The sequence below is a fragment of the Numida meleagris genome, chromosome 2, assembly GCF_002078875.1.
Source record: "Numida meleagris isolate 19003 breed g44 Domestic line chromosome 2, NumMel1.0, whole genome shotgun sequence".
Taxonomy (NCBI): Eukaryota; Metazoa; Chordata; class Aves; order Galliformes; family Numididae; genus Numida; species Numida meleagris.
Window position 1 is genome coordinate 87,410,157 of NC_034410.1, and position 16,785 is coordinate 87,426,941.

General features: G+C 43.0%; 2 protein-coding genes across 3 annotated transcripts in view; one reads left to right on the forward strand and one right to left on the reverse strand.

Annotated features, from left to right (window-relative positions):
* PDCD6 (programmed cell death 6) lies at nucleotides 139–7,352 on the forward strand. 2 transcript variants are annotated; one of them, XM_021386973.1, is made up of 6 exons: nucleotides 139–284; nucleotides 2,245–2,306; nucleotides 3,685–3,729; nucleotides 4,497–4,649; nucleotides 5,156–5,265; nucleotides 6,810–7,352. In XM_021386973.1, the coding sequence occupies exons 1-6, from the start codon at nucleotides 223–225 to the stop codon at nucleotides 6,906–6,908; spliced, it is 531 nt and encodes a 176-aa protein (XP_021242648.1). In that variant the 5' UTR covers nucleotides 139–222; the 3' UTR covers nucleotides 6,909–7,352. The 2 variants fall into 2 exon arrangements, with proteins under 2 accessions (XP_021242648.1, XP_021242647.1); XM_021386972.1 differs by having other exon boundaries at nucleotides 140–284; nucleotides 4,497–4,655.
* Nucleotides 10,260–16,785, reverse strand: part of LOC110393493 — a 35,646-nt gene continuing 29,120 nt past the window's right edge. The window contains exons 14-17 of the mRNA XM_021386391.1: nucleotides 16,261–16,362; nucleotides 14,517–14,622; nucleotides 12,266–13,200; nucleotides 10,260–11,752 (exon numbers count right to left, since the gene is read on the reverse strand). Of these exons, the coding sequence (XP_021242066.1) occupies nucleotides 11,747–11,752; nucleotides 12,266–13,200; nucleotides 14,517–14,622; nucleotides 16,261–16,362 (1,149 nt within the window). The 3' untranslated portion in view covers nucleotides 10,260–11,746. The remainder of the gene's footprint in view (nucleotides 11,753–12,265; nucleotides 13,201–14,516; nucleotides 14,623–16,260; nucleotides 16,363–16,785) is intronic.

The following is a 16,785-nucleotide window of genomic DNA, read 5'->3' on the forward strand; positions in this document are numbered from 1 at the left end:
AGCTAATTGTAACACAGGAAGGGCCGGGGAAGCCGCAGGGTCCCAGCCGGGCCCGCACCGCCTCGGGCCGCGCCGGCTTCTTGTCGCCATGGCGACGGGCGTCACGCGCCTTTCCTCGTGCTTCCCCGCGTGGGCGCGGCCTGGTGACGTCACTCCCCGCCCCGCTCTGCCCGCCCCCGGAAGCGGAAGGAGGCTCGCGCTGTCCGGGCGGCGGGGGCCGGTATGGCGGCGCCTCACGGGATGGGGCTCCCGGATCCCTCCTTCCTATGGAACGTCTTCCAGAGGTGAGGCCGCGGAGGGTTCGGTGCTGCTCGCCCGGCTGGCGCGGGGAGGGAGCGGGGCTTAGGAGGCGCCCGGAAGCCTCTGACGGGAGCTGGGCGTCGGCCGAGGTCTGCGGCTGCGTCCCCGCAGCGGGAATCCGAGGGATTGCTGTGAGGAGGGCTGGAGGAGGCGGGGTAGAGCGAGGGAGGTAACCTGAGGGCGTTTGCCGGCTGGGAATCCAGGAGGTACCGCAGTCTACGGAGGGTGAAGAGCCTGGGGAATATCGTCCCTCGGGCGCGTTTTGTGGGAGATGTGTCAGGGTGTCTGCCTGGGCTCGAGTAGCAGCGAGACCGGGTGAGGAGTAGGCGGACTCTGGGTGTGTTCAACCTGGGGAAGAGAAGGCTCCGGGGAGGCCTCGCTGCGGCCTCCTATACCTGAGAGAGCTTATCAACAGGAGTGAGGCCGACTTCTTACAGTTAGACAGCAATAGAAGGAGGGATAATGGCTTTAAACTAAAAGAGGAGAGATTTAGATTAGGTGTTAGGAGAAAATTCTTTACTCAGAGGGCAGTGAGGCACTGGCACAGCTGCCTAGAGAAGCTGTGGGTGCCCCATCCCTGGAGGCGCTCAAGGCCAGGTTGGATGGGGCCCTGGGCAGCCTGAGCTGGTGGGGGCAGCCCTGCTCATGGCTGGGGGTGGGGCTGGGTGGGCCTTGAGGTCTTTTCCAACTCAAGCCAACCTGTGATTCAAAGAATGCTAAGTTTGGATCAGCAGTGAGTAACAGTAACTGCCTGGCATAGCACAGGAGTGACTCAATGACACTTGTCCACCACCCTTGTGTAAAAACAGTTTATCTGGGAACTTGAAGGAGGTATGTGTGATGCCATTTCCTAGTCTCAGCTGGTTCAGAAAGAAGCAGGTGGACATTCTGCCTTCTCCACCAGGCAAGCTAGTAGAAACCACTTTAAATAATGCAGCTAGCAAGGCAAGTTGCATGGATCTTGCTAAAAGTATTCCTTTCTTGCATACCGCTGTATAGGTGTTGGAATATATTGGCAAGGGATTGGTTATGGATATGGATAAAACTGCTACAGTTGGTATAGTCTGGATAGTTTCCAAAGAGGCTCTCAACATACGTAAGCATCAAGGAGCTTGAGAGAAATCTAGCAGGCATAGAATGAAAGGGGGGGGTCCTTCAGCAGGTAAATAACTGGCTGAAAGGGAAAGCGCGTGGCTTTCTCTCTCACTGATAGATGCAGCGGCTCTGGGGTCTTTGTTCAATATGTTCAGGAGCATCTAGGGGAACAAAGGGTGAACGATCAGCTGAAGCACAGGCTTCAGCTTCTGGTTATGCAGCTTAACGTTTGGCTTTTTTTAAGGCATCTGTTTTGTTTTTCACTGACAAAGCACAGATGTGCACTCCAGATCTCGTGGCGGATTCTTGCAGCAAGAGCTAGGCCTGTGAAGGCTTGGCAGGAGCACCTTGTGGTACTGAGCGACAGGGCTGTGTCACCTTCACGGTCAGATCCTGACTGCTCTATCGTGGGTAGATGAATTCCAGAACAGAAACCTGACGGCTGTGAGGAAGATTCATATCATTCTGTGTATCAAATGAATGTGCTCGAAGATGAACAACGGTCAGAAGCTAGATAAGCAGTTTGTAACTCTGCTAGGCTTATGTGGCAAGGTTTGGTAGGGGGGCCTGGGGCGGCTCTGTGAGCAGAGCCCCGTGCTGCCTGTGTCAGCTCAGAGCCAGCCCCAGCTGCTCCAAAGGGACCTGCACCTTCTGCAAAGGGGTCAGCGGTGCAGGACGTGGAATGGTTGGAACTGAGAGGAGGTGAACTGTCAGGTGCAGGGGGAAGGCCCTTGTGTAAAATGGAGGGAAGCCGCGCCCTTAAGATATCCTTGGGTTATGCCCGGACTGTTCCGTTGTGAACGTGTGTTTCAGCTACTTGAGGCTTGTCACCTTTTCTCCCCCCTCCAGGGTTGATAAAGATAGGAGTGGAGTAATCTCGGATACGGAGCTTCAGCAGGCACTATCCAATGGTAAGTCTGTGAAGGGGGAGAGGGGTCCACTTCACGCTACATTTCATGCAGTCTGGCTACTTGACTCCTTTGTCCTTGACTTTTTGCTCCTTGCACATCACTGCTGCACCTTTCCTTTTGGACCAGGAGCAAAGGTCAGATGTTACAGCCAGCCTTTTTCCTGCACGTAGGAGCTTTTCATTCAGTACGGCGCAGGAAGTGAAGGCGGCAATTTTTTCTTTTTAAAGGAGGATTTTTTTTCCACTTTTTTTCCTAACCAAGTGGAGAGATGCACTTCAAACCTAGCGTTAAAACTTTTCCTTGTCGCTTCCGCGTCGTAATGCTTGAATCGTAACGAGGGCATGGTCGCAGAACTCAGGGAAGTAAAATAAAAACAGAAGGTCTGGAAATTGCTTAGTAGAGTTATTTGCACAGTAAAATCCTGTGCTGCCTTGTTGCCTTTTGTTTCTTTTCTCCCTCCTGTGCCGACATGTTGAGGTATTAGTAGTGTCAGGGGAGGAGGAGGAGGAGGAGGTAGTCTGTTGCTGGCTATTAGAACCAGCTGAAATCAGTACACTTCTTCAGCGCTGGCGTTGCTGTGGTTTCTCTGTGTGGAATCTGTATTAGTCTGTTGAAGTTTTCGACGTGAAATAAGTTAACTTACTCTGCTTCTTAGAACTCTGAAGTGTTTCCAACTCAGCAAAGACTGGTCCAAAGCAAGTAGCCTTTCCGCATTCAGTAGCAGCTGTTCAGAGAAGTCCAAAGCTCCTCTTTAGATGACTGTGCTCGGGCCTGCTTAAGCAGTAACATTTCTTGGCCTGAAAACACTGATTTAAGCAATCCCTTTAATTCAGCATGGAGAGGGGATTTATACAAAACTCAACCTGAAACTGCATTGTGTGGCTCTGTGATGTTAAGAACCTCTATCTTTTCACTCAGTGTCCTGGAGTGACCCATCTGTAGAATAGGAAATAATCAGATTTGTAGTTTTATTAATGAGAAATAGGTGAGAGACCATTTAATTTCTAAATTAAAACTCTTCTGTTCCCATCAGTAGAAAAAGCTGAGCTTCAGTTTCAGCCTTGCCTTTTGTCCAATAGCTCCCGACAACCTGGGAAGAAAAAACTTAACTCTTGGTTCTTCTTAGGCTTTGGCTCTCGGCTGGATTTTAGTTTGTGCAGCCTGAAAAATGTTGGGTTTCTATGCAATATCAGTAAAGCATTGGTCAGAAGTCATCAAGAACACAGTTACCCCAAAGCAGCTTTGTTAAATGACGAGGAGCTAGCTTACTTGGCTCTGAATTCCCTATTTATGGTTCTTAGGGCTTTTGCTTTGCTTGTTGTTCATTTGCCCTTTTTGAATGTTGTCTTGAGGAACTAAGCAGTTTCTTCTGTTTCAGGCACGTGGACTCCATTCAATCCAGCCACAGTCAGGTCAATTCTTGGTGAGTACAGCTGTGTGCTGTGAAGCAGGCAAAGACCCTGTCGGTTTTTCAGCTCTAGTTCGAGAATGCGGTCATTGCAGAATCGTTTCTGAGAAACAAGTGTATGCAGTGATTACGATGCATGTACAAGATGTTCTTCTACTGTAAAGGTGAATGCATGTTGAAAGGTCTGGTGAGCCAGTCTGGTCATGGTGTTAGTGAGCTGGTCTGTGACTGTAAAGATGCCACGGTTTTGTAAGTCTTGTTTTTTTTTTTTCCTCAGTAGTTGTAAGCTATAAATTGAAATATTGACTCTTCTGAATTGTAAACGAATGCCCCGTGTTTGAAACTTGCCGAGCAGCTGTCAGAATTCCATCCTTGTGTGCAGTGTGCTACCTCTATAGAGGGGATGGTATCTGTAAGTTACAAGCTGATGAAAGTTCCAATGCTTCTGGCAGTCCGTAGACAGTGTAGGCTTTCTCAGGAGTCCTTAGAAAAGAGCAAACCCCGCTTTCTCATTTTGTCACTGGATTATCAGTCAAGCCCTGAATACTTTCAAACTGGAAACGAAAACTCAGGAAAAATAAATATTCTGTCATCCGCTCTGGTTATCTTGCTTTATCCTCTCCTCCTTTGGTGGATGACTTAGATATCACTTGTATTTTAGTAATTCCTCCCCTGTTTTCAGTAAGTCCTAAAGCACTCTCACTTCCTTCCTAAAACCCCAGTGGATCTTCCCGAAGACTGCAGAGCTGAAGTTTCAGATGGCTTTCCTGTTTTTATTTCAGGCATGTTCGACAGAGAAAACAAAGGTGGTGTGAATTTCAATGAATTCACGGGAGTCTGGAAGTACATCTCGGATTGGCAGAATGTCTTTCGAACGTATGACAGAGACAATTCTGGAATGATTGACAAAAATGAACTAAAGCAAGCACTAACAGGTTTTGGTAATTCATTTGTAATTACAGTTTTTATGGTCGGATTATGTCCTCAAATGACCTTAGTATTGTTAGGGCTGTATTGCTGGGACGTGTGACTGGAAATAGAAACGAGATGAGCAAAGGAGGGAGAAGGGACCTCTTAGAGACACCCTGCCAGAAGCAGGTTGTTGCTTTCCTTTTTAGAAGTATTTCCATTTATGGAGGAAACGAAAGTGCATGTGTTAGTACGGGCGTGTGAACTGTTTTTTCCATCCTGTTAATAAACCGCTAGTCACTTTAATCCAGTTATGTTTACTATACTGTGTGCAGTTGTGATTGAGCACAGTTTTTATTGCATGCCTTCTGCTTGTACACCTGTGTTGCTCAGTAGACGTGCTTAGCAGGAGAAAACAAGTCTCGTAACTTCTGTTTTCTGCTTCTGTTGGACGTGCCCGCTGAACAGCATAGCACTTTGCCCAGGAAGGCTGTAGTAATTGAATCATCCTAAAGGATTTCTCTTGTCCAAGGTTACCGGCTGTCTGATCAGTTCTACGATACCCTCATTCGGAAGTTTGACAGACAAGGAAAAGGCCAAGTTGCTTTTGATGACTTTATTCAGTGCTGTGTTGTTTTACAGGTAAGAAAGATGTCCTTTTAATGTCAACTGAATGAAAAAAAATGTCTTTTCTCAAACTTTTATGCTTCTCACTTTAAGCATGATACTGGAACTAGAACTTGCTTCCAAATAGCCGTCTGTTTGAATAAAGTGTTCAAGAGATGCTAGGAACACCTCCATTTGTAGGTCTTCCCTTGTTATCCATTTCCATCCCATACAAGTAAATCTGAAGCTATTTTTGACCTCTTAAATATTTTTAATGGGGCGAAAGAAAGAAAAAATAGCCTCAGGAAAACATTTAGTGTTCTTTTCATTAGCTATGATATACACAGTTTCTTTGGATCTCGGATGCGTTCGAGCTGGAGTGTGTTACGTCCCATGTTGCCCTCTTGAGTGTACTCCAAAAAGAAGTTCTCACAATCCGAGCTGTGAGGATTTTCAATCTCTAAGGCTCTGATTTACAAGATTTTTGACCTAACAGCTGAATTATTTGGTGTTTCATCTCTGCTGTTCCTGCAGGGGCCATGGTAGTAAAAGACATTTTAAACAAAATGAAACAAAAACCAAACCAAACAGCAACAGAAAACCAAACCATCCTTCCAGTAATAGGAATGTTTATGGGGAGCAAGAGAGAAAGGAGAGAAAAGAGACTGCCCCTGTGCAGGTATATTCTTCTGCTGAGAAATAAATCACTGAGTGGTTTCTCTAAGTGTGTCTAGCTTTTCTGAAATGTAGGCAAGACTTTGAGGACAAGCTGGGGAAACTGTAGCAGCGAACAAGAGGAATTTTTCCTTTTTCTTCTTACCATGTCTAGTGTTTCCACGGTACCTTAGCTATCTTCCAGCACGCCATACGAAGAGAAATGAGTCCCCAGGGGTGGACTTAGATGCTATCTCCAGAGGTCCCTTCCAACCCCTACAACTCTGATTCTGTGTAATTGGTATCTTCATTATTTGCCAAAGCGCTTTGTTCGTCTCCTTTAGCTTTACGTTTGTAGCCCTAAGTCAAATGCTGCTGCTGAAGCATGCATTGCTTTTATATTCACTTGCAACGTGAGCCAATTTTGCTGTGTTATAAAATTTAATTCTAGTGCAGAGGGCTTTGCTGTCAGTGAAACCATACTGGTAGCTGTTTTGGTCCACTACCAGCACTGCCTGTCCTCTGTGGGATTGTTCAGACAACTGAGATATTAGAGACACATCGAGCAGATCGGGCTAGAAAATGCGAAATAGACACAGTACTCTTTAGATCCTGTCTCCAGCTGACTCTCAAAGGTATTAAGAATTTTTCTTTGTTTCCACTTCCTCAAGAGCCAGTTATAAAAAGCACTCTGGTCTATAAACAAGTGCTTAGATAGGCTTAGGTGGTGTGTGCTAAAATAGGTCACAAAATCAGATCTGCTACACAGCTCCAGCGTGAGACACAGCAAAGAGCCCCATCTGCGTGCCTGACACCGTGCAGTGTCTACAGAAGGCCCAGAGAGGAAGCGTTCATACAGGGGCAAGTGTGGCATCATCTTTCCCTATGTACAAAAATGTATGTTTGGTTTTTTTCCACGTTTTTAGAGGCTGACGGATGTATTCCGACGTTACGATACCGATCAGGATGGCTGGATTCAGGTGTCCTACGAGCAGTACCTCTGTATGGTCTTCAGCATCGTATGACATTGTCATCAAGGAGTTCCACACTGGCATTACACAAACTGGAGTTGCCAAATCATCATGTACTGAATAAGATTATTGGTGTGTTGTAACGGATATAATTTCACATTCGTAAATTTTGTATGTTCGTCAGTCATCGCTTTCAGAATCTGTACTTGTTTATTTGTTTTAAGACTCTAAGATCAGCCATATCATGCTCCCTGTAGCACAGAAAGCACAGAGGCTAGACGTAACTGGTGCCGTGTCAAACTTAACTTTCTTCCACATATCCTGCATGGGGACAAAGGACACTTTAGAAATGCCGAATTAAGATCATGCTTGTTAGTTTGTAGGAGTCAAAACTCCGAAGTTGCACAACATGTTTTGCATGTGCCTTACTTTTATAAGAGTCTAATGTATTAATTTTTAATACAGAACTGAAAATTAAGTAAAAATGTTAGACCAACATGTACAGTCTCTGTTTGTACAGTTTTTTGGAGGGTGGTGGCTGTGTTCCTGTGGTTCAGCTTTTTACAGCTCAGGGTCCCTCCCACTTAACAGGGCTGGCCTTTTCTTCTCTGCTTGCTGTCTTTACTTCCTAGCTGCCTCTTTCTTTCAGAGTATCCTTAGGCCATCTTCAGAGATAACAGCCTCTTCACATTAATGTCCAACACCACATCTTCTTCAGTTAGTTCCCTACAAACTCTTAAATCCTCTGGATATATGGTTCCCTCTTAACGCAAATAATCCTCCTTTTTGGGTGAAGCACCCATTTGGAAGTGGCCTTGATGGTCAGGCATTCTCAAAAACCTTACCCTCGATCTCAACATTTACAAATAGAAAAGAAGCAAAAATACAGAAAAAGACTTAGATTCCTTTTACACAGTGACTTTGAAGAAGCAGCTTGGAGGAAGCAAAAGTTAACAAGTTCCCTGGGACTAATCAAAAAGAAAATCTTAAACCTCCACTACCCAAAGCTGTTACTCTTCAAGATACACTTACAAAACTATAATACCTGGCAGCTGTGGGGCAGAAAAACTGCTACCAGTTGTCAAGGGATGTTAGAACAGATCCACAGTGACACTGGTAATGTTTTCTAAACATCTTTCTGAAATAGCAGCAACAAATGATCACAGCACAGACATGCAGAAATAAGAGGTTTTCCTAAAAGACTCTGAGCACCTAGAAGGTGTCCTCAGCCTCCAAAGGGCTGCTCCTGTGAGATGCTGGGGGAACAGGCGTAGTGACAAACAGGTTTCAGAGACCACTTGAAGAGCTTCTCCATTGAGATGCTCCACTAGAAAGAGCTTCCCACTCCCTTCCTGCAAAGCAATTTGTCCCCTTGGATAATTCCTCTGACCACATGAAACCCAGTACATCTAAGATCATTAACAGGTCCGAGGTTGCAAAGCTAAAACCAAAACAGCTGGCACCAGAGGAATTACCCAGGCTGTGGCCCGTGAAGGAAGTAATTCTATTTCAGCCAGTGTCATCACACTTCACTGCTGTAGAACAACTGGAGCCAGCACTTCCTAAAGGAACCGTCCTGGTGTGGATCAGTGACCGACTGGAACGCTTCGTCTCAGTGGGAAAGCAAATAACCATACCGAGAAGCTGGCTGGGAAGTACACAAGTTATCCCTCAGAGCATGTTCTATCCTGCATTTTTCGTACAGTTTTTTAAGGAAAAGTAAAATTGGTTCAAAAGGCTCTGGTACAGCCTCAGAAATGCTGCCCTGCTACCAAAGGGCGTGGTGCAGCTGTACTGCTGCTCAAGGATGGCAAACATTTCAAGTGCGGTCTGTGGCCTATCAATGCTTACCTTGTTTCCCAAAGAAGGCCCAGTGCCTAGAGAAACAGGAACACACACACCACTCATTCTGCTCCAGCTCTGTACTACACGGGAGCAAGACAGGACACAGAGGTTTCTTGGGAGCAAGTAGCCAGAAGCTGACTTAAGGAGATTGGCCAACGCAGGAAAGCAGGAACAGGAGGAGGTCTTCTCTTATATACTATTGGAGAAGTAACTGACAGGATGACAGAGCTTTTTTCCCTCCCCCTCAAGAAGTCTTCTTACCAGGCCCTACGGAGGAAGGGAAGATGTCACAGATCTGTAGGAAGCAATGACATCTGTTTCTTTTTGCACTCCACTTGACTACACGGAAACTGAACTCCATGAAGGAATGTGTTGCTGTGACAATAAGGATGCTAACTGTTTGACACAAGTCAGCTAGTTTGTTACAGGATGCAAGAAAAAAAAGTTGTCTGAAATCAGTTGTGGAAATGACAGCTATAGACCAAGAGCCATTCAAATCTGGGAGGGACAAGTGGCAGAGCCCACAGAAACACAGAATGGCTTGAGTTGGAAGAGACCTCAAAAATCATGTAGTTCCAACACCCATGCCATGGGCAGGGTTGCTAACAGCTAGATCAAGTACATCAGGCTGCGCAGGGCCCCATCCGAGGTGGCCTTGAACACCTCCAGGAAGAGGGCATCCATAATCTCTCCAAGCAGCCTGTTCCAGCACCTCAATACACTCTCAGTGAAAAACTTCCCCAACATCCAATCTAAATCTTCCCTCCTTTCGTTTAAAACAATTTACCCTTGTCCTATCACTATCTTCCCGTGTAAAAAGTTGGTCTTTACATCTCCCTTTAAATAATGGAAAACCACAATGAGGTCTCCCTGCAGCTTTCTCTTCTCCAGACTGAACAAGCCCAGTTCCTTCAGCTTATCTTCATAGCTGTGGTGCTCCAGCCCACTGATCATCTTTGCCGCCCTGCTCTGGACCCTCTCCAAAAGCTCCACATCTTTCCAATACTGGGGGCCCCAGACCCGGACGCAGTACTCCAGATGGGGCCCCAGGAGGGCAGAGTACAGAGGGACAATCACACCCCTGGCCCTGCTGGCCACCCCTCTTCTGATGCAGCCCAGGATTCCATTGGCCTTCCAGGCTGCACTTGCACACCACTGGCTCATTTCATCTACCAGGACCCCTAAGTCCTTCTCAGCAGGGCTACTCTCAAGGTCTTCTCCCAGTCTGTATACATACGTGGGATTACCCTGAACCAACTGGAAAACCTTGCACTTTGCTTTCTTGAACCTCATTTGATTCTCATGTGCCCACACTTCAAGCCTGTCGAGGTCCTGCTGGATGGCATCCCTTCCTTCTGCCACATCAACTGCACCACTCAGCTTGGTGTCATCAGCAGACTTGCTGAGGATGCACTCAATCTCATCATCTATGACAGCGAGAAAGATGTTAAAAGAGTACCAGTCCCAAGACAGACCCCTACGGGACGCACACCATTCATCCTGTGCAACAGGCACGAATGGGAACTGTTCCCCAGAGCAAAAAATAAGACGGGAGCGAGGAAGAGGAAAGAGCATTTTATTGGGGAAGAGATCATTCAGCCACTGTATGCCCCTGGGATATACAGTACTGGCAGGAAAATCCCAAAAAGAGTCAAAAGTAGAAAAAAAGAACTCTCTATGAAGACCTCAGCTGAAAAAGCCTTAACTTTGATTCAGTTTTTCTACGTTTTCAGAAACTTACTTGCACTACACTTCCTGGAGGAAAGGAGGCAGTAAAGAGAAAGAAAAGCATTTGTTTTCTGATGCACAGGCCAAACAAGAATAGAAGGAGAATTTTAGAGAATCAAGTGTATATGCCCTATCATCAATTGCTTTGTTGCCTTTGTGTTACAATTTACACGACAAGGTCCAAAAAGTTAGTTTTTGTGAATGCAAAAATACATCAGTATAGCTTATGAAGACTAACCTGAGTTCAGCACAAGTGTTTAATGTGCAGAGACAGAAATATTCCACATATGGCTAAAAAGAAAGATGAAGTCCATAACAGAGAAAAGGAGAATAGAGTACTGGGGAGTAAACAGTCTCATGCTAGTCCTTTTCTTTAGCCCCACGTTAGCTATATATGATTATATACAGCAGATATCTAAGGGTAAGCCTTGGTGAACTTACAGCTCAAGTACAGAGAGAAGAAATGCAAGTACGGACCACTGGTAAACACAATGAACTGATGCTCATTTCTGTGAGTGTGTCATTTTGATTACTAAATTTCCCCAATTACTTTATCTAATTGCCTTGTGGGTTCTACTATTTTCAGTATGCTTCTGTCAGCACAAAGAATGAAGAATTTTCTGTTTTAGTATGGATCCACTTATCAAATGAGTTTTTAAGTCGGTTCCCAACAGTTTCATTTTCAACAGGATATAAAAGTCTGCAGATATTGTACATCTCTGGTCTGCAAAAATAAAACGAAATAATGTCACATTCTCCTTTCCTCTTGTAAAACAGAAATGTAGTGTATCTATTTCTGGAAACATCCCAACTATAAAGCCTTACATTAACTGAACTGACCTTAAATTTGTGTGAAGACCACCACATTTGGATTTTTGTACAACAGATCTGTATTTTCAGTGAGTATTCTTCCCCCAAAAATTAACATAAAAGCAAACTTTCCTTTTTTCTGAGTGGGGAAGGACGTTAAAAGGGTGATCAGCTTTTTGCTGGCAGAATAACATTAACATATTTTCCAAAAAATAACAAAAGATTTCTCTGCAATATACTAAGATGTAACAAATACATTAAAAAAGCCTAAAAAAAAAAAAATAAGTGTTCACCTCCATTATGTGCAAGTTTGTGTTCCAGCTACATTTAATAGGTTAAAAGATTACCGTCTACCTCCCCTTCCAAAAACACACACTTAAACACGGTCTCTTTCTTGAAATCCAAGACACGGAGATTCTTGAGTCTGTTCATCTCTTTCCAGTTCAGCTGCTGTCGTTCCTTAATCTTTCCTCTAGTTTCTATTAGCACATTGGCTAATGGCTGAATATTTAGTTCTAGAAAGGGGAGATTAAAAAAAAAAAGTTACTTCTTCATGTTATTTCACTTAATACATCAGAGGTTGTTTAAATGAAAGTTTTGCTGCTAACTGACATTCCTGGTTCTCACGTATAAGCACAGTTTACATTTGTCCAAACTCACACCCAAAGGCAGCTGTACAATAGTACATGTCCAATGGCCTTGAAATATTTTACAATCTATTTCCAAAGCAGAAACTTTTCTAACGTAAAGGAATATTTTTCCAAATGGAAAAAAAAAAAAAAATCAGACAACAAACCAGCTCTTTGATAACATTTGTTTTGTTATCCCAATGTGTTTGATCCATTTTGTATACTTTCAACAATTCCATTCAAGTTTGGTTCTGCACATATTCCATTTTTTTTTTTTAATGCCAATGTATCCCCTACCCACAGCTGCCACCCCAATAGAATAAACTCAGATAGCTAGCAAGATGACCCAGAACAAAACTTTCAGATCAGGAAACCTTACTTCACTAATCACAATCTTACAAGTGCTGGATAACACGAAGCCAGCTGTCGGAACACCCTGGTCATTGTAGGTGTATCATTTCCTTCCAATCTGTTCAAAATGTTGGGAGCAGGATCAACAGCATCTTCATCAAACATCTTATCTGAGCTTCTGAATTGCTCGTTATCTCTGTACGAGCCACTGCCAAGGAAGGAATAGCGATGTGAACCCCGATCATTTTTGTAGCTTGACTTCTCATGCCTATATTCTTGACACTTAGATTCCCAGTTCCAGTTAGATTCCTGGTTCCAGCTAGACTCCCGGTTCCAGTTAGATTCCTGGTTCCAGCTAGATTCCCGGTTCCAGTTAGGGCGCCGGTTCCACCTAGAGTGCTGGTTCCACCTAGAGCCACCTCTTCTTGAAAAAGCAGAATTTGTAGAAGATGTACAAGAATTCACAAAACCATCACTCTTGTAAGAGAAATAGCTTTGTGAAAAATAGTTTGTTGAGTATCTTCCAGATGAAGGATATGAAGAATTGGGATAGGGTAATCTCTGATCACTAATACTCCTTGCTTTGGTACACGTTTGATGATTCCTCCAACTCGTACCTTCCCTGCCATATGGCATTCTGTTATCAGGGAGCTTATCTCCTTGCACATCTTTGGACATATACTCCACTGAGTACTCGCTCACTGAACTTGTCACATAGGAAGAGGCCCTAAGGGCTGGATTGCTGTTAGAAGCAGACTGGCTGAACTGCCTCAGCCATTCACTCATACCACCAGCAGAACTTCCAGTCTGGAGGGCAAGAGAGTCCCTGAGTGCTGACATCATTGCAGAGTCAGCAGGTCTTAGACCATAGGAAGATGATCCATCATCCATTTGGTAACTGTGCGAGTTGGCAGGAGCAAAAGAATCATCTCCATCACACTGTTCATACTGAGAGAAAAAACCTTGATTCCACTTAGAATTTCCTAAATAAAGAAATAAATATGTAACGTAAGGAAGGGCACCAGAGGTAAGCAATCCATTAAAATAGCAACTGAAAAGACAACAACTCTGAGGTTTCATGTAGTGTTCTTTTCCTGTTTTCATATTTCCCCACCTTTGTACCTTACCTGAGTCCTTCCATCTTTTCACCCCAAAATCTTCATGCTAAATAGGGTACACAGAGTTTTCAGTGGCATGTTCTTCTGAATTATTTTCACATTGAACCATATGGCATTGACTGAATGTAACCAGAACAGTTTGGGTGGCTTTTTTGTTTTATTTTTCTTCTAATTCATTAAATACAGCTGGGACAATAGTTTGCAAAATAAACTTAATTCATTATAAGCCCCTTTCTGTCTGACTATTTACTGGGTTAGAAAACATCAGCTTTTGTGTTGCAAAGCTGAATAAAGAATAACAGAAGGGAAATAACTGACGCAGTCCGACTAACTACTTTAACTAATAAATAATCTGAATTCAACATATTTTGCTTTACTGTCAAAGTATGGTAAAAATCAACCAGAGTAATTATCATATGAATGCCTCTCAGGTACGATGTATCTAAGAGAGATCAAAGAGATCAGGAAACACTAACTTTATGTAAGAATAATTATAAATAATGAGCCAGTGTCTCAACACTTTTGACTGTAGCATGTGTGCTCTTCAGCCACTGTGGATACGAAATAAAATGGGTTAGCTTAAATCACATTATTTCCAGTGTTTGTTTTCTTCTTAAATATGTCAGTTCCACAGTTAAGAGGAAAAACAGAAAAGATTTACAAAAATTAAAGGCTATCTATCCCCTAAAGATACAGTCCATCAAAAATTTGCCAAAGCTCTACTTTTGCAGCTTACCCTTACATCCTTTCTTACTGAGTTTCTGTGCACCCTAAGATTTGTGGGGAATAGAGATAGGGGGCAACTGATTAGCAAATAATTAGAAGGCCAGTTGCCAAAAGAAACAAGCTGGAAGTCTCTCTCATTGCATCCCCTAGCAGTATCAGCAGAGGTATTCAATGTAAGAATGGGAAATATCTCTTTGAAGACACCTTGACGTGCCAGTCTACACAGTGAGCTAGGCAGATCCTACTGCTTGGATTTCCAGCAATCAATATTTTCTGTAATACCAGTGCTCTCAGTGAGACCGACAGGATTGAAGTCATGAAGGCTTTAGAAAAGAATAGCCTGAACTGACTCAGAGGACAAAGACTCACGGCACTCTAGTAAAAAAGCACTATGGCTGGCCATGAAAATAAATTAAGAGCAGAGTTATGCCAGTAGAACAAAGAGTCTACATTACCTTTGTATTTTCCATATGGCTTATAAGGTTTTGAGAAGTTTTTTCTTGCTGGAAATCCACCTCGAGATACTGACATCAATGGCCTCAGTCTGTTAGTATAATTCACCTAGATTAAGCAAAAGTTTAGAATGTCTGTTTTTAAAATCTTCAGCATTCAAAAAAACAAAACAAAACAATTTCCTCATAGAAAGTTAGCAGAGTACTATTTTAGGTGGCAGTAAACTCCATGTGAAGAATGTTTTGCTCTGCTGGACTCAATTACCACACTGAACTACAATTAGAAAACAATTTTTGCAAGAGGTGTGAATCTGGAGAACAGAATGAGGTGTCTGGGGACAACAATACCAACTGTTCCAAATTTCTTTACTGCCCCATATCCCTCAACATCACCTGGCTAAAATATAAAACTGGTGTATATGCAAATCCTGTCTCTAGCTAGGGAATGCAGGATGGAAGGCTCAACTACTGCCTGAGATTAAATGACAACTTTTAACAAGCTCATGAGAACTGCCATTTACTCACATGTCAAAGTGTGGCATATAGAGGAAACAGGAAAACAATATACTGCAAAGCCCACCTGTCCACCACTGTTAATTCAAGCTGGTTTCAGCCCCAGCCCCTTTCTCGTTGTGAATGCTTTTCAAGGCCCTCACCTATTTTCAATGCCAACATAATTCTCAGGCTTTAAATAATTTCAAAAGAATCCAGATTGGGCACTTTCTTGCTTCCTTTGTTGTTTTCAAAATAGTCCAGTCTGTATTTTAAATGAGAAAAGTCTTTAAACTTGTCCAGAAACATTTCGTACTTTTCAGTAAACCCCACAATATGAACAGCAAAGACAAAAATGTTTTTCTTATATAAGAATCAACTTCAAACTGCTCATTCCCTACCAGGAAATTGGAAGTGTTAAGCTTCAAGCTGATGTAGTCCAGCAAGTCAGCAGACTCCTGACCTACTGGTACTTTTTAGTGAGCAGCAAATGCATGACAATTTGAAAATGCAGTTCTCCAACAGATAGTGGCATAGGTTGGAGACGAGTGCATAAAGATAGTTACCATCACTCAGCTGATAGGGAGTATCCTGTTAAAGCTCAAGAATCCATTCTGAAATATCTTTCAGAAAAACACACGCTAAATTTTATGGATCAGTAGCTGCCAGAGGTGGTTAGTCATTTTTGTACAGATTCTGGTCAATCTTCAGACTCTTTTTTTCTATGGCTCTACAGTTTTCATGCAAAGAAGCTGGGAAGGTTTGTAAGGACCACCAAAAGAGGCAGAACATCTTGTCTGCTTTTGTCTTAAGTGATTAAAGATCTCAACTGGGAGCAGAGTTACCAGTAAAAGAGTTATCCACATGCTCATGAAAGAAAGAAGTGACATATTTTGATAACAGATAAATGCTTGATTAGTCTTAGAAGAAAAGCTATCAAGCAAGGAACCAAATGTAAAAGAAGGATGACAGTTAGACATCATGATGTAAAATGGAGCCCAAAACAGGACAGGAAACACATGCAAAAAGAAAACAAAACAGATGGAATGTGATGAAGAACTAAGAGAAACGTACCTAGCAATTAATGAATTTGGTACTTACAAATTGTAAAATAATTTAAATATATTTAAATGAGGAGGGTTGGCCTATGTCTGAACTGTGACAGTGTGGCAGACCATTAGTGTAATTAGTTCAACCACTTCTTCCCTTCCAGTGGTAACATGACTACAACTCTGGTCAAGATGAAGTCACTTACTGCTGCTTTCTTTTCACAAAAGGACTTTAAAGCTTCTGTGAGTTCCTGTGTAACACGAACAACACGTGTTGCTTCTGAGTCTGAGGTGATGTGAAAAGTCTCCTGTTGAGAAACGCAGTAAGAGTTGCTAGCTCATTAGGATGCCAAAGCTTTATGTATACAACTAGATCAGTTACACTTTCATTTTGGTACAACCAAGGTTATACCACTAGCTTATACATAAGAAATGTATAATACACCTATAAGTACGTACACAGATGCGTATTTGAAAATACATAATTGTAAATATAACTACGTCCTGATAAGAGGCAAAACATAACCCTTGATGTCTGTAGCAATTCCATACTGACAATAATGAACATTCTGTTGCAGACAGGAATTGGCCTAAGTCTTAAATGTATGCTCTTTGTCAAACACTGAATAAAAAGTAAACTTCGGCAACTTCAAATGCCTTTGATTCTGTCATTTTGGTAACAAAAAGATGAAAGTTTCTACCACAATTTTACCTATGTATACTTTTGGGAT